Raw genomic sequence first — 12,989 nt, forward strand, 5'->3', positions numbered from 1 at the left:
AGAGGAGAGAAGAGGAGGAGAGAGGTTAGTGGGAGAGATAGGATGGGAGAGGAGAAGAAGGAGAGAAGAGGTGAGAGAGGAATGCAGAGGGAGGATAAGGGGGAGATGAGGAGGGGATGGAGAAGGGAGAGATGAGAAGGATGGGAAAGGGCAGGAATGAGAGAGAATAAGAAAATTAGACAGAGAGAGATAGGCCGAGTTGGGAAAGAGAATTAGGGAAAAGGGGAGGGGTTATGTTAGAGATGTCATGTTCCATTCCTAATTGCATCCCTTCTTGATCACAGAGAAAATATGCATGGACTTCAAACAGATAAGCCTACCCAACACAGAGACACACAAACATACACACCCCCACCCCTGAACCCAGATTCAACCCCACCTCCTTGATGGGCTGTGTGTGGTTTGCTCTATGACACTCACAAGCCACACAAGAGTCGAAGGTAAGGGGTTCTCCATAGAAGATCATAGGAAATCCCAGGACATAGTGTCTATAATACTGTAATAAGTTCACATAGTTGCTGTCACAAACTCTAAGTTGACACTGACTAGTAGGATATTAATTTCCCAATGAGCAAACAAAATCCATACTTTCACCATTCATATACTTTCATTTTTTTTATCAGGTTTTTGATTGGCTGACCACATTTTTTTATTGACCTTTGTCAATAACACTCATGAATGCAACTGTTTATGTACATTTTTATATTCCACTCGTAGCCATGGTTGTCCTGAAAATAAAATGGTGAAACACTTAAATGTGAGGCTAAATGTGAGGGCAGAGCAAGCAGATGAAAGAGAGTCAGCTTGTTTTGCTGTGGGAAGTCTGGTTACAATGGAGTTAACATTTGGAGAGACGTGCCGCCTAATTAATATAATGTATTTTAGCCTAATGCCATCGCCATCCTTATTACTTCCCCATAATCAGGTCTTAAATGCACTGTAGGCCGTTTTCTTGGCGACGCACCGCAGTATAACTGTGACACTGACAGTGACACCTCCCTCGGAGGCAGCTTTTAGACGCGTGAGAGAGATGCTCCCTCCGTGGCGCTAGTGGCAGAACGCTGCGCCTCGCCCACATATCACTACTCTCTATTCAAAGCCACAGCACTAGATCACATCAGTGACACTAACGACTCTCCGCTGTCCTTCTCAATATCACTTGCATTATTATCATCTAAACACATATCTTAAAACAGATGATAGATATTATGGTGTTTTGTTTTAATCACTGGGCTATAATGAGTGTAACCGAGATCATCATTTAATAGCGGTGCAAATAAGCAGGCGAGGGTGAGGTGCACCACATACTTGATTCCTGCAAGATTTTATCAATCTGATTCCATGTCTGATTCCATGATAACAGAGCCCAATATGTTTTGACAGTCTATATAATTTCCCCATGGTCACTAAATAAAAGTTTTCTGCAAAAGATTTGTGAGATATCGATACTAAGCGTAAACTGTGCAATGTTATTATTCTGCAATGTTTATTACTATTGTTATTAGGACTATTATTTTTCTCTAATGTATTAGATGATAATTAGATGTTAATTTGTAATCGAGAACATCCGACCATTCTCTTCTTGTGACCAAATCGATAGCTTCTATCTCCACCTAATCACACAAGGTTACTCCATGGCAAACGCCGACAACAAACCTATCCTTGCATCCTTACACAGCCAAAGTGAATTCCCCTGCCCTGACTGTCCGAAATGCTAAACCGCCAGCCCGCGTCAGGAGCAGGATGAGGAGAGGAGAGAGAGAGAAACGCACACTTAACAACACTGCCTGCCCTGACACAGCACAGAGAGAGAACAATCTCCAGGAAAAGTATCGGGAACCTTGATCCACTAACCTTGATCCATCCACTAAACCAAAGTTGAAAAGGGACGTTTTTAGGGTGTGTATATACAGTAGCTGCAGCCTACAGCCCAGGCTACTATGTTGGGCGCACAGAAGGTTGCGTCTACCCAATTGAACCCCAGCGTATGGAAACAGCAAAATATTGTAAACATAAACAGTCCCACGTTTACGTACCTACGCTACTGGCGATATATAGGCCACTCGTGTGCAGAAAGGCCGACAGAATGATTAAGATAGTCAATCCAGGCGCGAGACCCATGGCAGCTCCGAACTGCGCAGGTGAGAGAGTGGGACTTCGGGCTCCAGTGTGCTAAAGTTCCCCGCGACTAGCCACACCGCCACGACAGCAACAGCACAGCAGCCCGCAACTAACTGCCAAGTGCACCGGGAGAGAACGCTCTCTCTCTCTCTCTCTCTCTCTCTCGCTCACCCCCTCCCTCTCTCTGTCTCTCTCTCTCGCTTTCTCAATCTTACTCGCTCACACACACTCTTTCTCTCTCTCTCGCTCCTGCTCCTTGCCTCTGCGCTCTGACAACTCCCCGACTCTACATACACATACACGCGCGCCCACACATTTATCTGACTGTACTCAGCAGGGAGGCGCGAGGTAGATGAGGATAGTTCGAAAACATTGGGCGTGCTGCGACTGATTGACAGTTCATGACAGCTTAAATAAATGGGGAGGAAAATCTGAGAAAATCACCAACCTTTCCCCTTCCACCCGAGAAATAGTAATTTAATAGTGGGAAAAGTTGTTTTATAACTTTAAACTATTCTCCCGAATCAATTATGTTTGGAGTGCACGTTTCACTGGTCACGCCGCCAACACTGTGCACCATTCTGAAAAGCTTGCATAAACTTTGAATATCCAGTGAGCGTCCGGAGTCAGAATAAGCAGTGGTGCAACATCGCCTTGCGTGGCGGCAGACGGAACTWAAAGGCTAAGGTCGGGAGGGGAATGATAAAGCACAACTGAAGGCAAATATAAAGCATCTTACGTTTCATGTCCAGTATTTAGGCATCCTCTTTCATTGTGGTATACAGAACCTTGCCACATCTTAACTTTTAAAACGTTTTGGAAATTAAGTCAAGTACAAGAAAAGAGAAGAAAAGAAAAGAAAAGTGAGTTCCATGTTTGAGCTTTGTTTTACATTTGTGTATTGTGACCTCTGCTCTGCAAGGTTGCCTGTGCAGTGTGGTCTTGTCTCTCTCCTTTCTCCTCTCACACAGTGAGTTCATGCACCTGTGTTACATCCGGCTTCATTATCCGTTATAGGATTGGGCTGTCAACTCATTACCACCTACTGCCTGCGGTGTGGCAAAAAAAGAGAGAGAACGCTAGAGAGAAATATGGGATTGTATGATATGGAGAGAGGCAGAGCAGGCAGAGAAAGTTAGAAAAATGGGAGAGAGAGAGAGAGATACATGGATAGGGTGAGATACTGTATATCTGGAACAGTGTGGGTCCATGCAGGTAAAAACAGCCCAATAACACTTGGAGGTCCTCGCAATGCTAACAGAGACACTGCACCTGTGTTTGTGTCTGTGTGTGTGTGAGAGAGAGAGGAGATCCTTCACCAGGTATTTACAGTACATCACATGAAGGCCCTCAAGGCTTTGTAGAATCGCCCCTAGCCTCTCCCACACACACACACACACACACACACACACACACACACACACACACACACACACACACACACACACAACACACACACAACCACACACACACACACACACACACACACAACACACACACACACAACACACACACACACACACACACACACACACGACACACACAGCGAAGGCACTCACACACACACACGCACACACGCAGGAAGGCACTCACACACCACACTCACACACCACACACACACACACACACACACACACACACACACCCACACACACACACACACACACCACACACACACACAACCACACAACACACACACACACACACACACACACCACACACACACACCACACACAACACACACACACACACACACACACACACACCACAGACACACTCCTTGTGAAGTGAGCCCAGCCCTTTCCTCGGCTCTAGCTGTTCGTTGCATTGCTGGGAAATGTCACAATGTTCCAAACCCTACCAGCAGCCCGTCTGCCACCCGCCCGCCCGCCCACCCTCCCAACCCCCCCCCTACACCCCCCCTACACTCCCACCCCTCCTTGTTCTTGGTTGCTTCGCTGTTGCCATGGAGATACCCAAGCCCCGCACCTTGAAAAGTACACTTGGAGAAGCTGTGAGGGAGGAAGGGAGGGAGACACCGCTAATATCCTTCTCCCAGACCGTTGTGTGTTTGTTTAGGTTATTATAGCTAGAGCTGCGCTTGACAGGGGGCAGGGAATTACATGTTCATCRTCTGTGCATGTGCAAACAGCTTTTGTGATAGTGAAATAGAAACCAGTTGCAGCCAGTTATGTCGAAAAATTTGTTCTGTCAAAGTCGTGTTGTATTGATGTGTGATTCTGTGATGTTTTAATTGGCGGCAGGTGAAGGGTTTAGTATGTGTGTGGGTTTGACAGGCTGTGGATGAGATGCTGCAGCTTCCTTTGCCTGTTTGTTCCTTTCATACACGGCTTAGTAAAAACAGAACAATATCAAATCAAATCAAATCAAACTTGATTTGTCACATGCGCCGAATACAACAAGTGTAGACCTTACCGTGAAATGATTCCTTAAAAGCCCTTAACCAGCAGTGCAGTACAAGAAGTGTTTAAGAAAATATTTACCAAAAAAACGAAAGTAAAATATAATAAAAAGTAACACAATAAAATAACAATAACGAGGCTATATACAGGGGGTACCGGTACCGAGGCAGTGTGCGGGGGAACAGGTTAGTTGAGGTAATTTGTACATGTAGGTAGGGGTGAAGTGACGATGCATAGATAATAAACAGTGAGTAGCAGCAGTGTACAAAACAAATGGGGGGGGGATGTCAATGTAAATAGTCCAGTGGCAATTTGATTAATTGTTCAGCGGTCTTATGGCTTGGGAGAAGAAGCTGTTAAGGAGCCTTTTTGTCCTAGACTTGGCGCTCCGGTACCGCTTGCTGTGCGGTAGCAGAGAAACAGTCTATGACTTGGGTGACTGGAGTTTCTGACAATTTTATGAGCTTTCCTCTTACACACCTATTATATAGGTCCTGGATTGCAGTAAGCTTGGCCCCAGTGATGTACTGGGCCGTATGCACTACCCTCTGTATCGCCTTACTGTCAGATGCCGAGCAGTTTCCATACCAGGCGATGATGCAACCGGTCAGGATGCTCTCGATGGTGCAGCTGTAGAACTTTTTGATGATCTGGGGACCCATGCCAAATTTTTTCAGTCTCCTGAGGGGGAAAAGGCTTTGTCATGCCCTCTTCACGACTGTCTTGGTGTGTTTGTACCATGATAGTTAGTTGGTGATGTGGACACCAAGGAACTTGAAACTCTCGACCCGCTTCACTACAGCCCGTCGATGTTAATGGGGGCCTGTACCGACCGCCTTTTCCTGTAGTCCACGATCAGCTCCTTTGTCTTGCTCACATTGAGGGAKAGGTTGTTGTCCCCTCACCACACAGCCAGTTCTCTGACCTCCCTATTGGCTGTCTCATTGTTGTCGGTGATCAGGCCTACCACTGTTTTGTCGTCAGCAAACTTAATGATGGTGTTGCAGTCATGTTTGGCCACGTAGTCGTGGGTGAACAGGGACTACAGGAGGGGACAAAGGATGCACCCCTGAGGGGCCCCCGTGTTGAGGATCAGCATGGCAGACTTGTTGTTGCCTACCCTTATCACCTGGGGGCGGCACGTCAGGAAGTCCAGGATCCAGTTGCAGAGGGAGGTGATTAGTTCCAAGGTCCTTAGCTTAGTGATGAGCTTCGTGGGCACTACGGTGTTGAACAGCATTGAACAGCATTCTCACATATGTGTTCCTTTTGTCCAGATGGGAAAGGGCAGTGTGGAGTGCAATTGAGATTGCGTCATCTGTGGATCTGTTGGGGCTGTATGCGAATTGGAGTGGAGTGGGTCTAGGGTATCCRGGAGGATGCTGTTGATGGCTCACATCAACAGCCGGAACCCAACGTGAGTGCTACGAGTGCTACGGGGCGGTAATCATTTAGGCAGGTTACTTTCGCTTCCTTGGGCACGGGGACTATGGTGGTCTGCTTGAAACATGTAGGTATTACAGACTCGGTCAGGGAAAGGTTGAAAATGTCAGTGAAGACACTTGCCAGTTGGTCCGCGCATGCTTTGAGTACACATCCTGTTAACTTCTTTATGATAGGGGGCAGCATTTTCACTTTTGGATGAATTGCGTGCCCATAGTGAACTGCCTCCTACTCTGTCCCAGATGCTAATATATGCATATTATTATTTCTATTGGATATAAAACACTCTGAAGTTTCTAAAACTGTTTGAATGATGTCTGTGAGTATAACAGAACTCATATGGCAGGCAAAATCCTGAGAAAAAATCCAAACAGGAAGTGAGAATTCTGAGACTGGTCAATGTTCAACTCATCGCCGATTCAATTCCCTGTAAGATATGGATCTGTTTGCACTTCATACGCCTTCCACTAGATGTCAACAGTCTGTAGAACATGGAATGAATCCTCTATTGTGATGTGGGGCCGGATGGGAGGTGTTTCAGTCATTGGTCTGGCAGAATGCCAGTTCCTGGTCACGGGCTTTCCTCATGATATTGCCTTGCGTTCCATAACTTCTACAGACATGATGGAATGCTCCAGTTGGAACGTTATTGGATATATATGATAACAACATCCTGAAGATTGATTCTCTACTTAGTTTGACCAGTTTATTCGACAAGTTATATAACTTTTTGAAGTTTTCATCCGAGTTTGCCTGCTTCTGCGCGAGCGTTTGGACATGTGCACTAAACATGCTAGCAAAAGTAGCTACTTAGACATAAGTAATGGACATTATCGAACAAAACAACGATTTATTGTGGAACTAGGATTCCTGGGAGTGCATTCTGATGAAGATGATCAAAGGTAAGGGAATATTTATGATGTAATTTCGTATTTCTGTTGACTCCAACATGGCGGAGAAATGTTGTTTTTATCTGAGCTCCGTCTCAGATTATTGCATGGTGTGCTTTTTACGTAAAGTCTTTCTGAAATCTGACACAGGCGGTTGCATTAAGAACAAGTGTATCTTTAATTATATGTAAAACATGTATCTTTCATCAAAGTTTATGATGAGTTTTTCTGTTATTTGACGTGGCTCTCTGCAATTTCTCCGGATATTTTGGAGGCATTTCTGAACATGGCGCCAATGTAAACCGAGATTTGTGGATATAAATATGCACATTATCGAACAAAACATAAATGTATTGTGTAACATGATGTCCTATGAGTGTTATCTGATGAAGATCATCAAAGGTTAGTGATTCATTTTATCTCTATTTCTGCTTTTTGTGACTACTATCTTTTGCTGGGAAAATGACTGTGTTTTTCTGTGGCTAACATAGCTAACATAATTGTTTGGTGTGCTTTCCCCGTAATTCCTTTTTGAAATCAGACATGTTGGCTGGATTCACAACATGTGTAGCTTTAATTTGATGTCTTTCATGTGTGATTTCATGAAAGATTCATTTTTATAGTAATATATTTGAATTTGGCGTGCTACATTWTTTCTGGCTTTTGGCCAAGTGGGACGCTACCGTCCCACATATCCCAGAGAAGTTAATCCGTCTGGCCCCGCGGCTTTGTAAATGTTGACCTGTTTAAAGGTCTTGCTTACACCGGCTACCGAGAGCATTATCACACAGTCATCCTGAACAGCCTGTGCTCTCGTGCATGCTTCAGTGTTGCTTGCCTGAAGCGAGCATAAAAGTTTTTTAGCTTCTCTGGTAGGCTCGCGTCACTGGGCAGCTCGCGTCTGAGTTTCCCTTTTCACAATAGCTTGTGAAACTGTGTGGAAAGATCAGCTGAAGGCTGCAGGGAGATCAAGGCTTCTCTCTCTCTCCTGTCTCTCTCTCTCTCTCTCTCTCTCTCTATCTCTCTCTCTCTCTCTCTCTCTCTCTCTCTCTCTCTCTCTCTCTCTCTCCTGTCTCCTGTCTCCTGTCTCTCTCTCTCTTTCTCCTGTCTCTCTCGGTCTCTCTCATCTCTCTATGTGTGACTCTCTGTGTGTCCCTCTCTCCTCACCTCTCCCCTCTCTTTTCTCTGTGAGAATGTTAGTGTCCTTGCTGAGGTCAGACAGCAGTCCCCCATGTGTTTGCATGGATTACCATCCCATATGAGCACTGGGACAGGTGTTCATTGTGCCTCTGAAAGGTTACATGACCAGGCATCAAACCTGCACCATGTCAGGCTTAAGTCATGCACTCACACCATGTGTGAGTGTGCATTTGTGTGCATTTGCGTGTGCATCTGCGCGTGTATGTACCATGAATATTCCACAGTACTTGAGAGGTGGCATTGATAGAGCAGCCAGGTCACCCATGATACAGTTCAGTATTCGACGTTCATCCATGTCTGAGGACGTCGGGAGATGAGGTGTAAACCGGTCACAAGGGGCAACAGTGCTCTTACCTTTAAGTAGGTTTCGGTTTTGCTAGGGTGTTGTGGATGTGGACGGCAGATGGGTGTAAGCATCTGATTTCAAAGATTGCAAGTTCAAATCCAGCAGTGCAAAGAGGTTCTTAACCCTTACTTTAACCATTCTGAGTCAATGCCTAATCTTAATATTTCGGAGTTAATGTGTAAACTTAACCCTAATCTTAACAAAATCAGCGTTAATGCCTAAACTTGATGTCTGAGACACATGGATGAACGTATAACTCCGTCGTGAGACTGTGAGAGCCAGTTTTGATAGAGAGGTTGGCCCATTGGATCAGTAGGAACAATAAAGATGTGACAACAAGACGTAGCAGGAAGAGAAACAATGACCCAGCCAGTTGCAGGGTGAAGGGAGCAAACAATGGATGATTTATTAGATACTGGGATAAAGTAGTCACCATGCATCACCACTGACAGCTTCTACAGACGCTATCGAGTTCTTGAGCAAAGAAAAAGCATGTCTATTTATATTCATCCAACATGCCCCCATAGGTTTTGGGTCAAATAAGTGCACTAAATGGGGAATGCGAGGCCATTTTGGACACGTACCTGCAACACTGTCTTGCAGCCATAATACAACCGATAAAAAATCACCTTATGGAACAGCGGGGACCGTGAAGCCTCACTAACATAGGCACAGACACATGTACACCGTAACATACGCACTATCCACACACGTGCACATGGATTTTGTACTGTACATATGTGTAGTGGTGGAGTAGGTGCCTGAGGGCACACAGTGTGTTGTGAATGTATTGTAATGTTTTTAAAATTGTTTAAACTGCCTTAATTTTGCTGGACACCAGGAAGAGTAGTTGGCAGCAGCTAATGGGGATCCATAATAAATACAATTACAAAATATGTCACCTTACCAGAACCAACATGGTAGACTTGTTCCATAATACTTTACATTAGGCAGACAGATTTTAAGAGCCACCTGCTTGTAATGCCTTCCTTCTTACTTGCACCTCAAATACAGACACAGCATACTCAAAGAGCAATGCAAGTTGTTTATTTTCCGTAGCTGCTTCAAGCCTCACTCTCCTCTCCCCTCACTAGTGTGTTTGCCTACAAATGAACACACACACAACACACACACGTACGCACGCGCACACACGCACACACACACACACACACACACACACACACACACCACACACACACACACACACAACACACACACCACACAACCACACACACACACACACAACACACCACACACAAACACACACACACACACCACACACACACACACACACACCACCACACACACACACACACACACACACACACACACACACACACACAAAACACCCACAACACATAAACTCACACACGCACACACAAACACACACACATACAGAGCCCTGTCCCAGGTGTCTCATCCCGTTCTCTGTCTCAGGTATTGACTTCCTTTGTCCTAGATCTCCTCCAGGCTCTCAGCAGATAGGTGTGCCCTAGTACCATCTGATTGGTCCAGCCTGCCCTCCCCTGCCTTCTGATTGGTCCATCTTTCTCTCGCTTGTCTTTGAGTGGTCCAGCCTGCCCTCCCCTACTATCTCATTGGTCAAGGCTGGCATCCCTTGTCATCTAATTGGTCCGCCTGCCCAACCCTGTCTCTGACTGGATTAACCATACACCCACCCTGACTCTCAGGTCTAGGTGAAGTGGACAGGGGAGAGCTAGAGAAGTGTCCTTGCACTCCTACACTGTTTCCTCTCCTCAGTTTTTGCATCTCTATAATGGCTGTATGTGATCTCAAGGTTTGACTTATTTTACTTCAGATTTTGACGTTCATCCATGTTTCCCCAAACGTCAAATGTAGATGTTGCTCCAAACATAAAATGTTAAAGTTGTTTTTGACACACTGGGTTGCAACGGTTGATAAGTTGAGCCTCCTGGCAAGGCTCCTTGTGGCTGGTTAAATTTAGGAATTCATTCTGAATGGTTAAGGTAAGGGTTAAGGTTTGGGATAGAGTTACACCCTATCCCAAACTGGTATTACACACATGACCCTTCGGAGGTGGACCCCTTACGTCCATCACCATCCCCGTCCACAACGCCCTGGCAAAACCCAAGCCTACTTGATGGGAATAGCGTTGCCTCTAGTAGGCGTCTCCCGAAGTTCTCGGGACATGGATGGACGTCCAATTTCGAAGTGAATCTTGAGCGACCTGGCTGGTATGTCCGCCTATCACTCCCTGATCCAGACCTTGTTATTCCTCTGAACCTCCTAATTTTCCCAGTGTTTAGGGCTGAATCCCAATTGACACGCTATTCCCTTCATATTACACTACTTTTGACCAGGGCTCATAGGGCTCTGATCAAAAGTAGTGCACTATAAAGGGAAAAGGTTGCAATCGGGAATGCATCCTCTCACTGTACTCTGACTCCCATGGCTCATTACCATTAGTGGGTGAGTTCTCAGTATAAATCCCATACTTGATAATCCCATAGAGGGAAGCAGAGTTGGGAGAAGCAGCAGCAATAGCTAGGTTATAACAGACTCTGGACACACTCTGACTGATGTGGCAACGATGGCTGCCGAGTCTCGCCTGACTACAAGGAGGTCGAGGACCTGTGTGTGTAGTAATTATAGGAATATGTGTGTAGGGGGTAATGTGTGTGTGTGTGTAGGGGGGAATGTGTGTGTGTGTGTGTAGGAGGGGATGTGTGTGTGTGTTTTTTATGTGTGTGTGTGTGTGTGTGTGTGTGTGTGTGGTGTGTGGTGTGTTGTGTGTTTGTGTGTGTGTGTGTTGTGTGTGTTGTGTGTGTGTGTGTGTTGTGTGTGTGTGTGTGTGTGTGTGTGTGTGTGTGTGTGTGTGTGTGTGTGTGTGTGTGTGTGTGTGTGTGTGTGTGTGTGTGTGTGTGTGTGTGTGTGTGTGTGTTGTGGTGTGTGTGTGTGTGGTGTGAGTGTGAATGAGACTTGGTCTGGACGCAGCGCTAAATGCTAGTCATCCTGCCAGAGTCCATTTCAGGAGGAATGCAGAGAATACGTTTGGATTCTTTTTAAAGCTTCTGCCTCCAGTCACTCAGAGGGATTGCGGTCAAAACAACTCTCACGACAGGTCAAAGAGAGGAGAGCAAGAGGCTGAGAAAATATCCCTTCTCTCTGATGGATTTAGTAGTTTGCATCAAGCTTTCCCTGTGTCTTACAATAGTTTGTACAGCATGTTTCTATCAAGACTCAGACAAACAAGTGCTCAACCTTTGAGACCCTGTTAGAGACACTTGTCTTTGTGTTTGTGGCCATCATTATTCGAATAGCAGCTCTTTTGTTCCCGTGTTGTGTTCTGAGCAGCGAGTCTGGACATGAAACTGCCGTCTTCATGACCACGGCTCTTTTTCCAACAATGCATCTTACATAGCGGCGGCATACCCCTGTAACTCGTCCCTGGGCTCAGCTTACAAAAGCATAGGTGAAGGGAACACACGGACACACCAGCATACACAGGCGAAGGTAGGTACATTAGCAGTGCGGCAGGCAAAATGCTGAGGGTGAGAGGCCTCTGTAATTGAGTTGAGGTCCGCACCACTCCTCCGCCAACGGGAGAGTTCAGGGTCGGGGGTAGGACAGCAACACGGGAATCATTAAATTCCACTGAGAGAGTGCAGCAACCCTCTGGGGAACAGTGTTTCCGTGACACACAACTGAAGTGTTCTCTCAAATACAGCCCTAATGGATCGGTGCCACTTTTCAGCTACGCTTGTATATCAGTCTATATATATATATCATATTCCCTCTCCAATGTCATGGAGTCAATTAAAGGCATGCTCTGGAACTTTGGCGATTATTAAGTAGTTTTTAAACCTTCCACTTTAGGCTAGATGTGTCAATCTGTAGTTCATAAATGCATAATCTATGAGCAGAATGACTGTTTTACCTCAATTAGYCATGAAATGGCCATGATAAAAAGTATTCAACAGAGAATTCCTGTAATTGTCTGTGTCATGGTGTTGAGCATTGTAGTAAAGGTATGCATATCAGCTGTGATTTTGCTGCACTGTAACGAGCCGGTAACACAAGCGTTTAGCTTTTACATCTGCTCAACTGTGTACGCGATCATTAAACGTTGATTTGATTAGGAGAGAGATGATAGGTAGGTATACAGGTACACAGGTATACAGTCTTAAACTCAAGATATATTAGGGACTAAGGATGACAATCACAGTAGCCTATTACCGCAGCACTACAAATAAACAACGGAGAAATCTTAGACCCTACTACCCTGTCATTATTAGCAGTCATCTTGGTGTGGTGGTGTGTGTGTGTGTGTGTGTGTGTGTTGTGTGTGTGTGTGTGTGTTGTGTGTGTGTGTGTGTGGTGTGGTGTGTGTGTGTGTGTGTGTGTGTGTGTGTGTGTGTGTGTGTGTGTGTGTGTGTTGTGGTGTGTGTGTGTGTGTGTGTGTGTGTGTGTGTGTATTTTGTTCCCATTGTTCCCCCAAGAAGCCTAATTACTGTCACTCCAGACTTCGCTAGGGAACGGGGACAGATTCCCTCCCCTGCTCTCTTTATACCCACATCATGGAGG

The 12,989-nt window shown here is 45.6% G+C and overlaps 1 protein-coding gene across 1 annotated transcript in view; it reads right to left on the bottom strand.

Annotated features, from left to right (window-relative positions):
• LOC111964771 (A disintegrin and metalloproteinase with thrombospondin motifs 2-like) overlaps positions 1–2,420 on the bottom strand; it is a 222,883-nt gene extending 220,463 nt beyond the window's left edge. Inside the window, 1 exon segment of the mRNA XM_023988582.2 lies at positions 2,037–2,420. Within this exon segment, the coding sequence (XP_023844350.1) occupies positions 2,037–2,121 (85 nt within the window). The 5' untranslated portion in view covers positions 2,122–2,420.
• Between the last annotated feature and the right edge of the window lie 10,569 nt (positions 2,421–12,989).

This window comes from Salvelinus sp. IW2-2015, linkage group LG6.1 (assembly GCF_002910315.2).
Source record: "Salvelinus sp. IW2-2015 linkage group LG6.1, ASM291031v2, whole genome shotgun sequence".
Taxonomy (NCBI): Eukaryota; Metazoa; Chordata; class Actinopteri; order Salmoniformes; family Salmonidae; genus Salvelinus; species Salvelinus sp. IW2-2015.